General features: G+C 38.8%; 2 protein-coding genes across 2 annotated transcripts in view; one reads left to right on the top strand and one right to left on the bottom strand.

Annotated features, from left to right (window-relative positions):
• Positions 1-19,188, top strand: part of CWH43 (cell wall biogenesis 43 C-terminal homolog) — a 95,952-nt gene extending 76,764 nt beyond the window's left edge. The window contains exon 16 of the mRNA XM_050790205.1: positions 18,924-19,188. Within this exon, the coding sequence (XP_050646162.1) occupies positions 18,924-19,002 (79 nt within the window). The 3' untranslated portion in view covers positions 19,003-19,188. The remainder of the gene's footprint in view (positions 1-18,923) is intronic.
• The window catches only part of OCIAD2 (OCIA domain containing 2), a 1,147,735-nt gene that overhangs the window by 168,270 nt on the left and 957,660 nt on the right, over positions 1-21,805 (bottom strand). The window lies entirely within an intron of this gene.

Below are 21,805 nucleotides of genomic sequence, written 5' to 3'. Positions count from 1 at the left end.
TTTCTCAAAAGAAGACATGCATAGAGCCAACAGACACATGAAAAAATGCTCATCATCACTGGCCATCAGAGAAATGCAAATCAAAACCACAATGAGATACCATCTCACACCAGTTAGAATGGCAATCATTAAAAAATTAGGAAACAACAGGTGCTGGAGAGCATGTGGAGAAATAGGAACAGTTTTACACTGCTGGTGGGACTGTAAACTAGTTCAACCATTGTGGAAAACAGTGTGGTGATTCCTCAAGGATCTAGAACTAGAAATACCATTTGACCGAGCCATCCCATTACTGCATATATACCCAAAGGATTATAAATCATGCTGCTATAAAGACATATGCACAGGCATGTTTATTGTGTCACTATTCACAATAGCAAAGACTTGGAACCAACCCAAATGTCCATCAATGACAGACTGGATTAAGAAAATGTGGCACATATACACTATGGAATACTATGCAGTCGGAAAAAAGGATGAGTTCATGTCCTTTGTAGGGACATGGATGCAGCTGGAAACCATCATTCTCAGCAAACTATTGCAAGGACAAAAAACCAAACACAGCATGTTCTCACTCATAGGTAGGAATTGAACAATGAGAACACTTGGACACAGGAAGGGGAACATCACACACCCGGTCCTGTCGAGGGGTGGGGGGAGGGGGGAGGGGTAACATTAGGAGATACACCTAATGTAAATGACAAATTAATGGGTGCAAGACACCAACATGGCACATGGATACATACGTAAGAAACCTGCATGTTGTGCACATATACCCTAGAACTTAAATTATAATAAAAAATAGAATAAAATAAAATAAGCAGCAAAAAATAATTATTAATTAAAAAAAATACCACTGCCTGGGACCAACCCCAGACCAATTTATCAGGACCTCCTGGCGTGGTACCTGGGCTTTGGGATTTAAAAAATTATTTTCAGTTTATTTTAATGTGCAGTTAGGATTGAGACTCTGGATCATGGATAATTCATTTACATTGCATGTGAAAAATTCATTACCATGTGAAATATATATATATATATATATGTATATTTTGAGATGGAGTCTTGCTCTGTCACCCAGGCTGGAGTGCAGTGGCACGATCTCAGCTCACTGCCACCTCTGTCTCCTAGGTTAAAGCAATTCTTCTGTCTCAGCCTCCTAAGTAGCTAAGACTACAGGTTCATGCCCTGATGCCTGGCTAATTTTTGTATTTTTAGTAGAGACAGAGTTTCACCATATTGGTCAGGCTCGTCTCAAACTCCTGACCTCAGGTGACCCACCTGCCTTGGCCTCCCAAAGTGCTGGGATTACAGATGTGAGTCACCATGCCTGGCCTTGTTTTGTTTTTAGAAGAGAAATCTATTTGCAGCAAAACATACGAGATGGAGTATGTGCTCTTTTCTCCCCCATGACTGGATAGTGAGAGGAAACTTCTACATAAAGTCAAACACAGAACATATCGTATACATTATTATTATTTGACATTTCTATCACTTTTACCAGCTAATAGCTATAGACATTTCTCATTTTGTTGGGGGAAGAAAGAAATTTCTCCATTCTCTTTTTCTTCCTTGTCCCTCCTTACAACAAGAAAAAATTGTACCAAAGTGTAGGTGATGAATATGAGGAGAATTATCACCAAGTCTCAATTTGTTCCAATTCCTGTATTGATCTTACCCTGTGTAAGTGTAATGTGACTAGGAAAAGCCTGGGCCCTGGGGTCATTTGTCTGGCTCAAATCCTCACTCTTGCCAGTGAACAGCTGGGTAACTGTGGGCCAGTTGCTTAACCTCTCTGAGCCTCAAGTGCCTCATCTAAAAATGGGAAAAATAGTAGTGGTTACCTCCTAAGGCTATATGAAGCATGCATGGCACAAAAAGTTGTTAGAATAGTGCATAGTGAATGCTTGTGGTTTAACAGTAGCTGCAAAAGCAACCTTAGAATTTCCACTAGTAATGGTAGAAGTAAAATAGAAGGATTCCCTCCTTTTGCTTATTGAGGTGGTTTCTTGAAGCTAGAAAATCAGGGAAGGAAAGGATTTTCTTGTGTCATTATTCTTTATGTAGCAGGAGTGCAGAGAAATCCAAATAAAATATTTTTGGCTAACCACAATGGCAGATTGATCCAAACCAACTGTGAAGGGAGCTAGATTTGCTTTCTCACTCAGTTTAATTATGAAAATAACAAAGGCATAAGTAGAAGGCATGTCTTAATTTTAAAACTGTGATGAGAGTATTTAAGATCTACTCTCATAGCAATTTTCAAATATACAATACATTATTATTAACTACAGTCACAATGCTTTACAATAGATCTCCAGAAATTTTTCATCCTGTCAAATTGAAACTTTGTATCATTTCACCAACATCTTCTCAACCCTCATCTCCCCCAGCCCCTGGCAACCACCATTCTACTCTTTGCTTCCACGAGTTCAATTTTTTTCAAATTTTACATATAAATGAGATCATGACGTATTTGCCTTTCTGGGTCTGGATTATTTCACTTAGCATGATGTCCTCTAGGTTCATCCATGTTGTTACAAATGACAAGATTTCTTCTTTTCAGGCTGAATACTATTCCATACATACACATGTTTGTGTATAGCTGCATTTTCTTTATCCATTCATCTGTCAATGGACACTTAGGTTGATTATATTTCTTGACTCCAGTGAAAAATGCTGCAGTGAATGTGGGAGTACAGATATTTCTTCAATACTAATTTCTTTCATTTGGATATATACCAAGAAGTGGGATTGTTGGATCATATGGTAGTTCTATTTTAAATTTTTAAAGGAACTTTTGTAATGTTTTCCACAATGGTTATACTAATTTGCATTCCCCACAACAGTGAACAAGGGTTCCTTTTGCTGTACATCTCCTGCCAACATTTGCTGTCTTGCCTTTCTGGCACTAGCCATTTTAACAGGTGTGAGGTGATGTCTCGTTGCGCTTTTAATTTGCATTTCCCTGATTAGTGATGAGCATTTATTCACATACTACCTGGCTACTTGGATGTCTTCTTTTGAGAAATATTTATCCATGTTTGTTTTCTTGCTATTAAGATTTTTGAGTTTCTTATATATTTTAGATATTAGCCATGTATTAGATATAGGTTGAACATCTCAAGTAAAAAAATCCAAAATTCAGAATGCTCCAAAATTCAAAACTTTTTGAGCACGGACACAGTGCTCAAAGGAAATGCTTGGGGCATTTCAGATTTTGTACTTTTGGATTTGGGATGCTCAAACAGTAAGTGTAATACAAATATTCCAAAAAATGAATCCAAAATCTGAAATACTTCTGGTTCCAGTGATTTTGGATAAAGAATACTCAACATATATATGGTTTGTAAATATATTCTTTCATTCTGTAGGTTGTCTCTTCACTCTGTTGATTGTTTTCTTTGCTATATAGAAGCTATTAGTTTGATACAATCCCATTTGTCTATTTTTGCTATTGTTTCCTTTGCTTTAAGGATCATATTAAAAAAATCATTGCCCAGACCAATGTCAGAAATTTTTCTTGATGTTTTCTTCTAGCAGTTTCACAGTTTCAAGTCCCCAAATCTTTAATCTATTTTGAGTTGATTTTTGTATATGGTATGAGGTAAGAGTCCGATTTCATTGTTCTGCATGTGGATACCCAGTCCCCCCACCACTGCTTATTGAGAAAGTTGTCCTTTCCTCATTGTGTGTTTGGGGTACCTTTGTCAAAGATCAATTGACTGTAAATGTGTGGATTTATTTCTAGGCTCTCTATTCTGTTCTATTGATCTATAGATCTGTTTTTATGCCAGTACCATGCTGTTTTAATTACTACAGGTTTGTTGTGTATTTTGGAATCTGATAGTGTGATGCCCTCAGCTTTGTTCTTTTTGCTTATGATTGCTTAGGCTACCTGAGGTGTTTTGTGGTCTTATACAAATTTTAGGGTTGATTTTTCTATTCCTGTGAAAAATGTCATTGGAATTTTGATAAGGATTACTTTGAATCTGCAGATTGCTTTGGGTAGTATGAATATTTTAACAATATTGATTATTCCAATTCATGAACACAAGATATGTTTCCATTAATTTGTGCTCTTAAATTTCTTTCATCATTATTTTATGGTTTTCAGTGTACAGGTATTTTACCTCCTTGGTTAAATTTATTCCTAAGTATTTTTTGATGCTATTGTAAATGGGATTGTTTTCTTGATTTCTTTTTCCAATAGTTCATTGGTAGTATATAGAAATGCTACTGATTTTTATAAGCTGATCTTGTATCCTGCAAATTTACTGAATTTATTAATTCTAACAGTTTTTCAGTGGAGTTTTTAGATATATATATATATATATATTCTTGTCATCTGCAAATAGGGACAATTTAAATTTTTCCTTTCCAATTTAGATGTATTTTATTTCTTTTACTTGCTTAATTGCTCTAGCTAGGACTTTCAGTACTATGTTGAATAGAAGTGCTGAGAGTGGGCATCCTTGTCTTGATCCTGATCCCAGAGTAAAAGCTTTAAACTTTTAATCACTGGGTATTGATATTAGCTGTGGGTTGTCATATATGGCCTTTGTTATGATGAGGTCTATTTCTGCTATGCCTAATTTGTTGAGAGTTTTTATCATGAAAAGTTCAAATTTTCAGATGCTTTTCTGCATCTATTGAGATGATCACATGATTTTTGTCTTTTACCCTGTTAATACATTGTATCATATCTATTGGTTTGCATATATTTAACTATCATTGCATCCTAAGGATAAATTCCCCTTGATCATGGTGTATGATCCTTTTAATATACTGTTGAATTCAGTTTGCTAGCATTTTGTTGAGGATTTTCTACATGTGTGTTCATTAGGGATATTGGCCTATAATTTGCTTTTCTTGTAGCATCCTTGTCTGGCTTTGGTAACAGGCTAATAATGGCCTCATAAACTGAATTTGCAAGTGTTCCCTCCTCTTCAATTATGAAAGAGTTGGAGAAGGATGGGAATTAATTTTTCTTTCTTCTTTTCTTCTTCTTCTTCTTTTTTTTTTGAGATAGAGTCTCACTCTTGTCACCCATGCTGGAATGCAATGGCATGATCTCAGCTTACTACAACCTCTGCCTCCCCAGTTCAAGCAATTCTCCTGCCTCAGCCTCCTCAGTAGCTGGGATTATAGGCACCTGCCACCATGCCCAGCTAATTTTTGTACTTTTAGTAGAGATAGGGTTTCACCATATTGGCCAGGCTGGTCTCAAACTCCTCACCTCAGGTGATCTGCCTGCCTTGGCCTCTCAAAGTGCTGGGATTACAGGCATGAGCCACCATACTTGGCCTAATTTTTCTTTAGATGTTTTGTAGAATTCACCAGTGAGGCCATTGGATCTGGGCTTTTTGCTTTTGAGGAGGTTTTTGATTACTGATGCAATTTCCTTATGCATTATTGAACTGTCCAGATTTTGAATTTCTTCATCTGTCAGTCTTGGTAGATTGTTGCTATGAACTGGTCCATTTCTTTCTTTTAGGCTATCCAATTTTTTGGCGTATTATTGCTCATAGTAGTCACTTATGATTATTTGTGTTTCTGTGGTATCAGTTTAACATTTCCACACTGATTTATAATTTTATTAATTTGATTTTTCTCTCTTTCTTAGTAAGTCCAGCTAACAGTTTGTCCATTTTATCTTTTCAAAAAAACAACTCTTAGTTTCATAGACATTTTTTAAGTTTTCTATCCTCTATTTCATTATTTTTGCTCTGATATTTATTATTTTCCTTTCTTTTGTTGACTTTGGGCCTTGTTCTTTTTCTACTCCCACAGGTATAAAGTTAGGCTGTTTGATGTCTTTATTTTTTCATAATGTAGGTGTTTATTGCTACAAAATTTCTCTTTTAAAATTGTGTTTGCTATGTCCCATAAGTTTGGGTATATTGTGTTTCCATTTTTATTTGTCTCAACAAAATTTAAATTTTTCCTTTTGATTTCTTCTTTGATCCATTATCTGTTTAGGCAAGTGTTGTTTAATTTCTACATATTTGTGAATTTTCCAATTTTCCTCCTGTTATTGATTTGTAATTTAACTATTGTTGTTGGAAAGGATACTCAAAATGATTTCAGTATTCTAGAACTTGTTAAGGCTTGTTTCGTGGCCTAACATAAGTTTTGTCCTGGAGAATGTTCCATGCATTTATGAACCCCCAAAGTCTGAGACAGGTCTCAGTCAATTTAGGAAGTTTATTTTGCCAAAGTTATGGATGCACACCTGTTACACAGCCTCAGGAGGTCCTGAAGATATGTGCCCAATGTGGTCAGAGCACAGCTTGGTTTTATGTATTTTAGGGAGACATGAGATATCAATCAACATATGTAAGATGAACATTGGTTCAGTCCAGGATGGCAGGACAACTGGAAGCAAAGGCAGGACATCTTGAAGCAGGGAGGAGGCTTTCAGGTCATAGATAAGAGACAAATGGTTACATTCTTTTGAGTTTCTGATTAGCCTCTACAAAAGAGGCAGTCAGATATGCATTTATCTCTGTGAGCAGAGGGATGACTTTGAATAGAATGGGAGGCAGGTTTGCCCTAAGTGGATCCCAGCTTGACTTTTCCCTCTAGCTTAGTGATTTTGGGGCCACAAGATTTATTTTCCTTTCACTTGCACCTGAAAAGAATGTATATGCTGCTGCTGTTGGATGAAATGCTCTCTCTATATGTTAGGTCGATTTGGTCTATAATGTTGTTCAAGTCTACTGTTTCCTTGTTGATTTTCTATTTGGATGATTTATCCATTGTTGGAAGTGGGTTATTGAAGTCCCCTACTACTATTGTATTGCTGTCTAGTTCTCCCTTCAGTTCTGTTAATATTTTCTTTATATATTTAGGTGCTCTGATGGTGGGTGCACATATATTTATAATTATTATATTATATTGATGAATTGAGCCCTTTAGTACAATGACCTACTTTGTTTCCTCTGACAGTTTTTGACTTAAAGTCTAGTTTGTCTAAGTAGAGCCACCCCTCATCACTTTTGGTTATCTTTGCATGGAATATCTTTCCAAACCTTTACTTTCAGTCTATGTATATCCTTCAAGCTAAAGTGAGTTTTTTTTATAGGCAGCAATTTCTTTTTTTTTTTTTTTTTTTTGAAAAGTAGAATTTTTTTTTTTTTTTTTTTAATTTATTTATTATTAATATACTTTAAGTTGTAGGGTACATGTGCATAACTTGCAGGTTTGTTACATATGTATACCTGTGCCTTGTTGGTGTGCTGCACCCATCAACTCGTCATTTACATCAGGTATAACTCCCAATGCAATCCCTTCCCCCTCCCCCCTCCCCCCTCCCCATGATAGGCCCCGGTGTGTGATGTTCCCCTTCCTGAGTCCGAGTGATCTCATTGTTCAGTTCCCACCTATGAGTGAGAACATGCGGTGTTTGGTTTTCTGTTCTTGTGATAGTTTGCTAAGAATGATGGTTTCCAGCTGCATCCATGTCCCTACAAAGGACACAAACTCATCCTTTTTGATGGCTGCATAGTATTCCATGGTGTATATGTGCCACATTTTCTTAATCCAATCTGTCACTGATGGACATTTGGGTTGATTCCAAGTCTTTGCTATTGTGAATAGTGCCGCAATAAACATACGTGTGCATGTGTCTTTATAGCAGCATAATTTATAATCCTTTGGGTATATACCCAGTAATGGGATGGCTGGGTCATATGGTACATCTAGTTCTAGATCCTTGAGGAATCGCCATACTGTTTTCCATAATGGTTGAACTAGTTTACAATCCCACCAACAGTGTAAAAGTGTTCCTATTTCTCCACATCCTCTCCAGCACCTGTTGTTTCCTGACTTTTTAATGATCGCCATTCTAACTGGTGTGAGATGGTATCTCATTGTGGTTTTGATTTGCATTTCTCTGATGGCCAGTGATGATGAGCATTTTTTCATGTGTCTGTTGGCTGTCTGAATGTCTTCTTTTGAGAAATGTCTGTTCATATCCTTTGCCCACTTTTTGATGGGGTTGTTTGTTTTTTTCTTGTAAATTTGTTGGAGTTCTTTGTAGGTTCTGGATATTAGCCCTTTGTCAGATGAGTAGATTGCAAAAATTTTCTCCCATTCTGTAGGTTGCCTGTTCACTCTCATGGTAGTTTCTTTTGCTGTACAGAAGCTCTTTAGTTTAATGAGATCCCATTTGTCAATTTTGGCTTTTGCTGCCGTTGCTTTTGGTGTTTTAGACATGAAGTCTTTGCCCATGCCTATGTCCTGAATGGTACTACCTAGGTTTTCCTCTAGGATTTTTATGGTATTAGGTCTAACATTTAAGTCTCTAATCCATCTTGAATTAATTTTCGTATAAGGAGTAAGGAAAGGATCCAGTTTCAGCTTTCTACTTATGGCTAGCCAATTTTCCCAGCACCATTTATTAAATAGGGAATCCTTTCCCCATTTCTTGTTTCTCTCAGGTTTGTCAAAGATCAGATGGCTGTAGATGTGTGGTATTATTTCTGAGGACTCTGTTCTGTTCCATTGGTCTATATCTCTGTTTTGGTACCAGTACCATGCTGTTTTGGTTACTGTAGCTTTGTAGTATAGTTTGAAGTCAGGTAGCGTGATGCCTCCAGCTTTGTTCTTTTGACTTAGGATTGTCTTGGAGATGCGGGCTCTTTTTTGGTTCCATATGAACTTTAAAGCAGTGTTTTCCAATTCTGTGAAGAAACTCGTTGGTAGCTTGATGGGGATGGCATTGAATCTATAAATAACCTTGGGCAGTATGGCCATTTTCACGATATTGATTCTTCCTATCCATGAGCATGGTATGTTCTTCCATTTGTTTGTGTCCTCTTTGATTTCACTAAGCAGTGGTTTGTAGTTCTCCTTGAAGAGGTCCTTCACATCCCTTGTAAGTTGGATTCCTAGGTATTTGATTCTCTTTGAAGCAATTGTGAATGGAAGTTCATTCCTGATTTGGCTCTCTGTTTGTCTGTTACTGGTGTATAAGAATGCTTGTGATTTTTGCACATTAATTTTGTATCCTGAGACTTTGCTGAAATTGCTTATCAGCTTAAGGAGATTTTGGGCTGAGACAATGGGGTTTTCTAAATATACAATCATGTCATCTGCAAACAGGGACAATTTGACTTCTTCTTTTCCTAACTGAATACCCTTGATTTCTTTCTCTTGCCTAATTGCCCTAGCCAGAACTTCCAACACTATGTTGAATAGGAGTGGTGAGAGAGGGCATCCCTGTCTTGTGCCAGTTTTCAAAGGGAATTTTTCCAGTTTTTGCCCATTCAGTATGATATTGGCTGTGGGTTTGTCATAGATAGCTCTTATTATTTTGAGGTACGTTCCATCAATACCGAATTTATTGAGCGTTTTTAGCATGAAGGGCTGTTGAATTTTGTCAAAAGCATTTTCTGCATCTATTGAGATAATCATGTGGTTCTTGTCTTTGGTTCTGTTTATATGCTGGATTATGTTTATTGATTTGCGAATGTTAAACCAGCCTTGCATCCCAGGGATGAAGCCCACTTGATCATGGTGGATAAGCTTTTTGATGTGTTGCTGAACCCGGTTTGCCAGTATTTTATTGAGGATTTTTGCGTCAATGTTCATCAGGGATATTGGTCTAAAATTCTCTTTTTTTGTTGTGTCTCTGCCAGGCTTTGGTATCAGAATGATGTTGGCCTCATAAAATGAGTTAGGGAGGATTCCCTCTTTTTCTATTGATTGGAATAGTTTCAGAAGGAATGGTACCAACTCCTCCTTGTACCTCTGGTAGAATTCAGCTGTGAATCCATCTGGTCCTGGACTTTTTTTGGTTGGTAGGCTATTAATTATTGCCTCAATTTCAGAGCCTACTATTGGTCTATTCAGGGATTCAACTTCTTCCTGGTTTAGTCTTGGAAGAGTGTAAGTGTCCAGGAAATTATCCATTTCTTCTAGATTTTCCAGTTTATTTGCGTAGAGGTGTTTATAGTATTCTCTGATGGTAGTTTGTATTTCTGTGGGGTCGGTGGTGATATCCCCTTTATCATTTTTAATTGCATAGATTTGATTTTTCTCTCTTTTCTTCTTTATTAGTCTGGCTAGTGGTCTGTCAATTTTGTTAATCTTTTCAAAAAACCAACTCCTAGATTCATTGATTTTTTGGAGAGTTTTTTGTGTCTCTATCTCCTTCAGTTCTGCTCTGATCTTAGTTATTTCTTGCCTTCTGCTAGCTTTCGAATGTGTTTGCTCTTGCTTCTCTAACTCTTTTAATTGTGATGTTAGAGTGTCAATTTTAGATCTTTCCTGCTTTCTCTTGTGGGCATTTAGTGCTATAAATTTCCCTCTACACACTGCTTTAAATGTGTCCCAGAGATTCTGGTATGTTGTATCTTTGTTCTCATTGGTTTCAAAGAACATCTTTATTTCTGCCTTCATTTCGTTATGTACCCAGTAGTCATTCAGGAGCAGGTTGTTCAGTTTCCATGTAGTTGAGCAGTTTTGATTGAGTTTCTTAGTCCTGAGTTCTAGTTTGATTGCACTGTGGTCTGAGAGACAGTTTGTTATAATTTCTGTTCTTGTACATTTGCTGAGGAGTGCTTTACTTCCAATTACGTGGTCAATTTTGGAGTAAGTACGATGTGGTGCTGAGAAGAATGTATATTCTGTTGATTTGGGGTGGAGAGTTCTATAGATGTCTATTAGGTCTGCTTGCTGCAGAGATGAGTTCAATTCCTGGATATCCTTGTTAACTTTCTGTCTCGTTGATCTGTCTAATATTGACAGTGGAGTGTTGAAGTCTCCCATTATTATTGTATGGGAGTCTAAGTCTCTTTGTAAGTCTCTAAGGACTTGCTTTATGAATCTGGGTGCTCCTGTATTGGGTGCATATATATTTAGGATAGTTAGCTCTTCCTGTTGAATTGATCCCTTTACCATTATGTAATGGCCTTCTTTGTCTCTTTTGATCTTTGATGGTTTAAAGTCTGTTTTATCAGAGACTAGTATTGCAACCCCCGCTTTTTTTTGTTCTCCATTTGCTTGGTAAATCTTCCTCCATCCCTTTATTTTGAGCCTATGTATGTCTCTGCGTGTGAGATGGGTCTCCTGAATACAGCAGACTGATGGGTCTTGACTCTTTATCCAGTTTGCCAGTCTGTGTCTTTTAATTGGAGCATTTAGTCCATTTACATTTAAGGTTAAGATTGTTATGTGTGAACTTGATCCTGCCATTATGATATTAACTGGTTATTTTGCTCATTAGTTGATGCAGTTTCTTCCTAGCCTCGATGGTCTTTACATTTTGGCATGTTTTTGCAATGGCTGGTACCGGTTGTTCCTTTCCATGTTTAGTGCTTCCTTCAGGATCTCTTGTAAGGCAGGCCTAGTGGTGACAAAATCTCTAAGCATTTGCTTATCTGTAAAGGATTTTATTTCTCCTTCATTTATGAAACTTAGTTTGGCTGGATATGAAATTCTGGGTTTAAAATTCTTTTCTTTCTTCTTTAAGAATGTTGAATATTGGCCCCCACTCTCTTCTGGCTTGTAGAGTTTCTGCCGAGAGATCTGCTGTTAGTCTGATGGGCTTCCCTTTGTGGGTAACCCGACCTTTCTCTCTGGCTGCCCTTAAGATTTTTTCCTTCATTTCAACTTTGGTGAATCTGGCAATTATGTGTCTTGGAGTTGCTCTTCTCGAGGAGTATCTTTGTGGCGTTCTCTGTATTTCCTGGATTTGAATGTTGGCCTGCCCTACTAGGTTGGGGAAGTTCTCCTGGATGATATCCTGAAGAGTGTTTTCCAACTTGGTTCCATTTTCCCCCTCACTTTCAGGCACCCCAATCAGACGTAGATTTGGTCTTTTTACATAATCCCATACTTCTTGCAGGCTTTGTTCATTTCTTTTTCTTCTTTTTTCTTTTGGTTTCTCTTCTCGCTTCATTTCATTCATTTGATCCTCAATCGCTGATACTCTTTCTTCCAGTTGATCGAGTCGGTTACTGAAGCTTGTGCATTTGTCACGTATTTCTCGTGTCATGGTTTTCATCTCTTTCATTTCGTTTATGACCTTCTCTGCATTAATTACTCTAGCCATCAATTCTTCCACTTTTTTTTCAAGATTTTTAGTTTCTTTGCGCTGGGTACGTAATTCCTCCTTTAGCTCTGAGAAATTTGATGGACTGAAGCCTTCTTCTCTCATCTCGTCAAAGTCATTCTCCGTCCAGCTTTGATCCGTTGCTGGCGATGAGCTGCGCTCCTTTGCCAGGGGAGATGCGCTCTTATTTTTTGAATTTCCAGCTTTTCTGCCCTGCTTTTTCCCCATCTTTGTGGTTTTATCTGCCTCTGGTCTTTGATGATGGTGATGTACTGATGGGGTTTTGGTGTAGGTGTCCTTCCTGTTTGATAGTTTTCCTTCTAACAGTCAGGACCCTCAGCTGTAGGTCTGTTGGAGATTGCTTGAGGTCCACTCCAGACCCTGTTTGCCTGGGTATCAGCAGCAGAGGCTGCAGAAGATAGAATATTTCTGAACAGCGAGTGTACCTGTCTGATTCTTGCTTTGGAAGCTTCCTCTCAGGGGTGTACTCCACCCTGTGAGGTGTGGGGTATCAGACTGCCCCTAGTGGGGGATGTCTCCCAGTTAGGCTGCTCAGGGGTCAGGGACCCACTTGAGCAGGGAGTCTGTCCCTTCTCAGATCTCAACCTCCGTGTTGGGAGATCCACTGCTCTCTTCAAAGCTGTCAGACAGAGTCGTTTGCGTCTGCAGAGTTTTCTGCTGCTTTTGTTGTTGTATAGTTGTGCCCTGTCCCCAGAGGTGGAGTCTACAGAGACAGGCAGGTTTCCTTGAGCTGCTGTGAGCTCCACCCAGTTCGAGCTTCCCAGCGGCTATGTTTACCTACTTAAGCCTCGGCAATGGCGGGCGCCCCTCCCCCAGCCTCGCTGCTGCCTTGCCGGTAGATCACAGACTGCTGTGCTAGCAATGAGGGAGGCTCCGTGGGTGTGGGACCCTCTCCCGGCCGGCCAGGCGTGGGATATGATCTCCTGGTGTGCCTGTTTGCTTAAAGCGCAGTATTGGGGTGGGAGTTACCCGATTTTCCAGGTGTTGTGTGTCTCAGTTCCCCTGGCTAGGAAAAGGGATTCCCTTCCCCCTTGCGCTTCCCAGGTGAGGCAATGCCTCGCCCTGCTTCAGCTCTCGCTGGTCGGGCTGCAGCAGCTGACCAGCACCGATCATCCGGCACTCCCCAGTGAGATGAACCCAGTACCTCAGTTGAAAATGCAGAAATCACCGGTCTTCTGTGTCGCTCGCGCTGGGAGTTGGAGACTGGAGCTGTTCCTATTCGGCCATCTTGCTCCGCCCCCTATAGGCAGCAATTTCTTATAATTTATTTTTTAAAATCCACTTAGCCACTCTGTCTTTTGATTAGAGAATTTAATCCATTTACATTTAAAGTAATTATTGATAGTTAAGGACTTAGTATTGCCATTTAAAGAATTGTTTTCTGACTGTTTTACAGTTCCTTCATTCTATTCTTAGTCTTTTCCCTTATGATTCGATGATTTTTTGGTAATAGTATGCTTTAATTGCTTTCTCTTTATCTTCTGTGTATCTACCATAGGTTTTATATTTGTAGATACCATGAGTCTTACATAAAACATAATTATTTATTTTCAGCTGGAAACAACTTTGTCTGCTGCATATAAAAACTCTGAGATTTAGCTTTTCCTCCCACTACATTTTATGTTATTGATGTCACAATTCATGTATTTTATATATCATGTACCCATTAACAAATTTTTGTAGTTATGTTAATACTTCTGTCTTTTAACTTTTACACTAGAGTTTAAAATGATGCTGCATAAGTATTAAAGTATTAATGTTTTCTGAATTTGACTATATTGTTAACTTTACAATAAGTTTTACACTTTCACATTGTAAATGTCCTTTCATTTCAGCTTGAAAAACTCCCATTAGCATTTCTCACAGGGTGTGTCTAATGATGATGAACTCCTGCAGCTTTTGTCTCTTTGGGAAAGTCCTTATCTCTCCTTGTCCCTGAAGGACAGCCTTGCTATATAGAATTATTGGTTGGCAGAATTCTTGTTTTCTTTTAGCACTTTGAATACATCATCTCAATTTCTTTTGACCTGCAAGGTTTCTACTGAGAAATACACTGATAATCTTATAGGGGTTCCTTTGAATGTTTTTTCTCTTTGTTTTTCTCTTACTGCTTGCAAAATTTTCTTTTTGTCTTCGATTTTTAAAAATTTGATTATAACGTGTCTTGGTGGCAATCTCATTATATTTAATATATGTGGGGGTGCTTTGGGCTTCATGGATCTGCATGTTAATCTTCCTATCCAAATTTGGAAAGTATTCAGCTGCTTTTCTTTAAATAAGATTTCTTCCCCTATTTCCTTCTTTCTCTGCTTCTTCTGGAACACCAATAAGGTATATTGGTTTACTTAATGATGACCTATAATTTCTGTAGGCTATCTTCACTTTTTCACTCTTTTTTCTGTTACTCTGGTTGGGTAATTTTGAATGACCATACTTTGAGCTCTCTGATTCTTCTGCTTGGTTGAGTCTGTTGTTGAATCTCTTCATTAAACTTTTCAGTTTAGTTATGATGTTTCTTAGCTCTAGAATTTCTGTTTGGTTCTTTTTTATGATTTCTATCTCTTTATTGAACTTCTCATTCAGTTCCTGTACTCTTTTTCTTATTTTGTTTAGTTGTCTATCTGTGTTCTCTTGTAGCTCACTTAGCTTCAAGATGATTACTATTTTATTTTGTTTTTATTACACTTTATGTTCTAGGGTACATGTGCACAATGTGCAGGTTTGTTACATATGTGCACATGTGCCATGTTGGTGTGCTGCACCCATTAACTCATCAATTACATTAGGTATATCTCCTAATGCTATCCCTCCCCCAACCCACGACAGGCCCCAGTGTGTGATGTTCCCCTTCCTGTGCCCAAGTGTTCTCATTGTTCAATTCCCACCTACGAGTGAGAACATGCAGTGTTTGGTTTTCTGATCTTGTGAAAGTTTGCTGATAATGATGGTTTCCAGCTGCATCCATGTCCCTACAAAGGACACGAACTCATCCTTTTTTAATGGCTGCATAGTATTCCATGGTGTATATGGGCCACATTTTCTTAATCCAGTCTGTCATTGATGACTGGGTTAATTCCAAGTCTTTGCTATTGTGAATAATGCTGTAATAAGCATACCTGTGCATGTGTCTTTATAGCAGCATGATTTATAATCCTTTGGGTTATAAATCCCAGTAATGGGATGGCTGGGTCAAATGGTATTTCTAGTTCTAGATCCTTGAGGAATCGCCACACTGTTTTCCACAATGGTTGAACTAGTATACAGTCCTGCCAACAGTGTAAAAGTGTTCCTATTTCTCCACATCCTCTCCAGCACCTGTTGTTTCCTGACTTTTTAATGATTGCCATTCTAACTGGTGTGAGATGGTATCTCATTGTGGTTTTGATTTGCATTTCTCTGATGGCTAGTGATGATGAGCAATTTTTCATGTCTGTTGGTTGCATAAATGTCTTCTTTTGAGAAGTGTCTGTTCATATCCTTTGCCCACTTTTTGATGGGGTTGTTTGTTTTTTTCTTGTGAATTTGTTTGAGTTCTTTGTAGGTTCTGGATATTAGCCCTTTGTCAGATGAGTAGATTGCAAAAATTTTCTCCCATTCTGGAGGTTACCTGTTCACTCTGGTGGTAGTTTCTTTTGCTGTGCAGAAGCTCTTTAGTTTAATTAGATCCCATTTGTCAATTTTGGCCTTTGTTGCCATTGCTTTTGGTGTTTTAAACATGAAATCCTTGCCCATGCCTATGTCCTGAATGGTATTGCCTAGGTTTTCTTCTATGGTTTTTATGGTTTTAGGGTTAACATTTAAGTCTTTAATCCATCGTGAATTAATTTTTGTATAAGGTGTAAGGAAGGGATCCAGTTTCAGCTTTCTACTTATGGCTAACCAGTTTTCCCAGCACCATTTATTAAATAGGGAATCCTTTCCCCATTTCTTGTTTTTGTCAGGTTTGTCAAAGATCAGTTGGTTGTAGATGTGTGGTATTGTTTCTGAGTCCTCTGTTCTGTTCCCTTGGTCAATATGTCTGTGTTGGTACCAGTACCATGCTGTTTTGGTTAGGGTAGCCTTGTAGTACAGTTTGAAGTCAGGTAACGTGATGCCTCCAGCTTTGTCCTTTTGACTTAGGGTTTTCTTGGTAATGCAGACTCTTTTTTGGTTCCATATGAAGTTTAAAGTAGTTTTTTTCCAATTCTGTGAAGAAAGTCATTGGTAGCTTAATGGGGATAGCATTGAATCTATAAATTACCTTTGTCAGTATGCCCATTTTCATGATATTGATTCTTACTATCCATGGGCATGGAGTGTTCTTCCATTTGTTTGTGTCCTCTTTTATTTCATTGAGCAGTGGTTTGTAGTTCTCCTTGAAGAGGTCCTTCACATCCCCTGTTACTTGCATTCCTAGGTGTTTTATTCTCTTTGAAGCAATTGTGACTGGGAGTTCACTCATGATTTGGCTCTCTGTCTTTCATTGGTGCTTCAAGATGATTATTTTGAATTTTTTATTAGTCAGTTTTTAATTAGCATCAGTTACTTGTGCTTTATTTGTTATTTTGGTGGTATCATGTTTCCTTGATTATTTGTGATCCTTGTGGACATGACCTGGTTTCTGCACATTTGAAAAAGTGGGTACCTCTTCTACTCTTTACAGATTGGCTTTGGCAGGGAAAGCGTTTACCAGTTGGCTGGTCCAAAGATTCTCAGTGGGCTATCTAGCTGGGCTCATGCATGGACTTATGCTAGAGTTCTTGGGCAGACTTGCTTGGTGCCTGGGTTAGCAAGTGGATAGGCCTTGTGTCTGGGTCTATGGGGTCAGTCTGGTGCTGGGGTCCATTGGGATGGGCCCGGAGCCTGTGTCAATAGGGACTGGACTTGAATTCTGGGTCCATGACAGCCAACCTGATTCCAGGAGTAGGTGTGGGGTTAGGCCTTGAGCCTGAGTCTGCAGGAGCCACCCTGGTGTTGAAATGAGCCTGGTGCCTGGGTGCATTGGGATAGACCTGGAACTTGGGCCCATGAAGCCTGGGCCTCCTATGTTGAACCAGTGCTGGGGTCTCCTATGGTGGGCCTGTACTCTGGAATTGCTGGAGCTGGCCTAGATTCTGTTACCTGGGGCTGCAGGGACTGGTCTGGAGCTGCAGTGCGTTAGAGCCTGGGTTCACAGGGCCCAATCTGGAGCCTGGAACTGGCAATGCTAACCTGGTGCCTGGGGTTATGTGGGGTGGCCTGGAGCTGGTTGCATAGGGGCCAGCCTAGCACTGGGGTAGGCTTGGAGGCTGGGACTGTGGGTATTGCTCTAGAGGCCAGGTCCATGGGCACTGGAGTCAGGGACCACAGAGTTGGTCGGGAGCTGCAGCAGGCCTAAAGGCTAGGTCCATGTGTTCTAGCCTGGAGTCTGGGGATTTTCGGGGTGTCCTGGCACTGGTGCCAGTCTGGAGCCTTGGGTGGGCCTGGAGCCTGAATTTGCTAGGGCCAGTTTAGGGCCTGGGGTTGTTGGGGATGGCCTCATGTTTAGGTTGGCCTGGAAGCTTGTTCTGTGGGTGCCAGCCTGGTGCTGATGTTCATTGGCCTGGACTTGGTGCTGGGGTCTGTGGCAAAGTTGGGTGCTTACTTCACTCCTTTCAGCCCGTGAAGAGTATCTATCTCTCTACTTACTGTGCTACCTAGTCTTGGGGGAGGAGTGATAGAAGTAATGTGAAGTTGTCCTTCCTACCCTTCTCAATGAGCCTTTTCTTATTTCTGTAATACATTCAAGTGCTATACTCTCTCATCTGAAATCTTTAACTCTTGTGAAGATATTTTTGTGCATGGACAGTTGTTCAAATGGATGTTTCTACAAGGAAAAGCACTGGAAAGTCCTATTTTATCATCTTGCTGACATCACTCTTGTAGATATCTATACATCACACAATTATCCCACCTTTGTAAATGTATGACACATATATGTATGTATGTATATCTGTGTGTACATGTGTGTTTTTGTTCTATTTGCTAATCTGATTATTTCATCCAACTAGTATATTATGAACTTCATTCCGAAATAAAGTATTCTTCTTCAAATATTTTTTAATGATTGCATAATATTTCATTGTGTGGATGCACCAAAATTTAGCTAATCAATTTTGTTATTTTTCCATATTTATTATTTTATTATTATAAAAAGTCTTCTAAGGACTTCTTATCTATTTGAGCATAACCTTGATTACTTCCTTAGGGTCTAGCTCTAGATGTGAAATAGCAGAATCAAAGATTATGTTAAATTTTATATTCCTTATTATTATTCTTTGAAGATGACAAAGGAAGCAGATCTCCTGTCTTTTACATGACAGAGGTTAGATATATTGGTTGCTTATGAAGAAAAGGAAGGAAGTGGTCTCTTATGTGCAAGTCTTAGCTTTCTTCCTAGTGTCTTTTGTATTCTATCATATCAACCAGAGCTGTGTAATTAATTAGTTATTCATGTGCAAAGTAAAGAACTAATCTGCAGCACATTAACACATGTAGAAAATTTAGAAGTTCTGCCAAAATAGATTTTTATATGCATAAATGTAACATGAATAACATTTCAGGTTTCATGACCCCTTTCATGTAAACAAATATTATTCAAACTCAAGACTAGAACAAAAATCTAGACATTTTTCGGCAAGGTTAGCCAGTTGTGCTTTTGGAATTATCCGTAACCATGGAAAGAGGACTTTGGGGGTTAAAATTTTAGTTTGCCTTTCACATATGCATGAATCTTTTTTATTTATTCATTTACTATTTTATTTTATGGTTGAAATTTTGCATAAGAACATACCTTTCTGAATGGTTTTTACATGTCAATGACATTTTTTTTTAAATTTTTTAGATTTGGATCCTACAAAGAAGGACACAATTATGAAAACAACCATCATTTTCATATGAATACTCCTAAATACTTTTTATGAAACATTTAAAACAAGAAGCTATTGGCTGGGCAAATCTAAGAAAAAAAGTAAGTAAGATGAAAAGAAGAGATTAATGAAAGTGGGAAAGTACATGTGAACAACCTCAACTTAAAAACAAACATGGTATCTATACAGTGGGAAATTACCTCAATTTATAAACCATGTTGCTTAATAAAAACATTTCTCCAAATTGTTTTCCCTAAATTTTGATAAAAAATAGAATGTGGGGTAATATAAGAAAGTTTCACCATGGAGTTAAAATAATTAAAAACGTCTTATCTTTTTAAGGTTTAGAAATAGGACTTTTTTTTTGTTTTCTTTTTTTGATACAAAATCTCTCTCAGTTGCCCAGGCAAAATGCAGTGGTGTGATCACTGCTCACTGCCACCTTGATCTTTAAGGCTTAAAAAATAGGATTTTGTTTTTTGTTTTTTTTTGAGACAAGATCTCTCTCAGTTGCCCAGGCTAAAGTGCAGTAGTGCGATCACTGCTCACTGTACCCTTGATCTCTTAGGCTTGGGTGATCCTCCCACCTCAGCCCTTGGGGTATCTGAGACTATAGGTGCTTGCAACCATACCTGGCTAATTGTTTAATTTTTTGTAGAGAAGAGGTCTCACTATGTTGCTCAGACTGCTCTCAAACTTCTGGGATCAAGCAATCCTCCCACCAGCCTCCCAAACTGCTGGGATTACAAGGGTGAGCCACTGCACCCAGCCAGACATTGATTTGTTGGTGAGCTGGAAGGATTACTTGTGAAAATCAAGCAATTTTAAACCCTTCTTGGGACAAAGCTGGGGAAAATGTTTAACAAATTAAGTCTAATTACTAGAAGAATAACGTGCATGTGACTATTACTGACTTAACATGAGCAGCAGCCCATCACCATCCTTCCCTGAACTGTGAGGGGTTGTCTGTCTTTTCCCCATGCTTACACCTCTTCATGGCTGTACATGGCACCCTGTGCTGATGTCTCCAATCAGTCAGGCCACCCGGCTCTCAGCAAGCATACTTTAACACACAGAAGGGTCCCATGAAGTGATTTTCCTTCTGTAGAATCAAGTAGGCAGACAAAGGGGAGAATTCAACACAACAGCACCATCTCCATGGAAGATAATGATTTGAATGTTGGCCATGGAGGCACCTGAAGTCTTAGAACTGGAAAGGACACTGAATGCTGCTTTGCCTTTTGGGGCAGGGATAAAAGTTGTCAGAAAGAAAGTTTCCAAAAGTATTACATCACAATCTAAGGAGATTCCTCAGATCTTTTTAATGAAAGTGTATCATACTAGTCTGTTCTCAGGCTGCTATAAAGAACTGTCCAAGACTGGATCATTTATAAAGGAAAGAGGTTTAATTGACTCACAGTTCTGCAGGGCTGGGGAGGCCTCAGGGCACTTACAATCATGGTGGAAGGGGAAGCAAACACATCCTTCTTCACATGGTGACAGGAAGCAGAAGTGCTGAGCAAAAAGGGAAAAGTCCCTATGAAGCCATCAGATCTCATGAGAACTCACTCATTATCATAAGAACAGCATGTGGGTGACCTCCCCCATGACTTAATTATCTCTCACCAGGTCCCTCTCATGACACTTGGGGATTATGGAAGCTATGATTTAAGTTGAGATTTAGTGGGGACAAACCCCAAACCATATCATATACTGAGAACATTGCCATGTTCAAAACATTGCATTCCTATAGTGGTTTTAAAGATGAGTCCATGAGTGATCCTGCAGTTTCTTCAAAAGCTGGAACCTCATTCACTTCTCTTTTAGTGTGGGCTAGACTTAGTGACTTACTTCTAATGAAGAGAATAAAGTGAAAGAGATGGTATGTGACTCCAAGTCTGGGTTATAAACAATACTGGGGATTCTGTCTTAATCTCACTATCTTGGTTCTGAGAGAAGCCAGCTGCTGTGTTGTGAGCAGCCCCATGGAAAGGTGGTGAGGAACTGAGGCCTTGTGCCAATAGCCAGAGTGAGTCACCTTAGATGTGGAACCTCCAGCCCCAGAAAAACTTCAGATAACTTCAGCCCCATGTTGGCTACAACTTCGAGAGAGATCCTGAGCCCTAAGCACCTAACTTAACTTGTCCCAAATCTTGACAGATAATAACTGTTTATTGTTTTAAGCCACTATGTAATGGGGTAATTTGTTTTGTATCAATACATAAGCAACACAGTCCTTAAAATATATTTGAACATCTTTGGGAATCTGGCAACAACAAACATATTTATTCAGTGTCCATTTTATCCATTATACTGTACTAGGCATGTGGTAGTGGTGGGAGGTGTCACTTAACTGAAAAAGACATTGCCCTAAACACCAAGTGTGGGAGATGGGAAAATACAAAGACAGCTTGAATAGCAACTACTGATTATTTACCCCCTATTGAGTTAGATGCTTTACCAATGTTATCTCCTGACAACAATACTGCAAGGTTATATAACCCATGTGCCAGAGGACAGTGTCTTCCCAAGATTTCTGTGAATTTGGAAGTGAAGGAGACAAGACTCACATTCTTATAGGCATCTCTCTCACTGATCTCCTTGTACTGTCATATTTCAATTTATACGTGGTCTCATTGCATTTCTGACACCCAAATCATGCTACCGTGCAAGGTAAATGCAAGCAAATAATGCATTTAAAACACGTTGTTAGTGCCTGGGGAGGCAGATCCACAAACAGACAGCAGGAGCTGCCTCTGTTCTATGCCAAGCATACAGAGAGTTTGGTTGTTTTCTTAACTTCCTCAAAAGAAACAAATAAAAGTCTCTGACTATGTGTCTTAGTGGGTAGCAACTT

Source organism: Macaca thibetana, chromosome 5 (assembly GCF_024542745.1).
Source record: "Macaca thibetana thibetana isolate TM-01 chromosome 5, ASM2454274v1, whole genome shotgun sequence".
Classification (NCBI taxonomy): Eukaryota; Metazoa; Chordata; class Mammalia; order Primates; family Cercopithecidae; genus Macaca; species Macaca thibetana.
The sequence above is the reverse complement of the archived record's forward strand: the minus strand, read 5'-3'. Positions and strand labels throughout refer to the sequence as shown.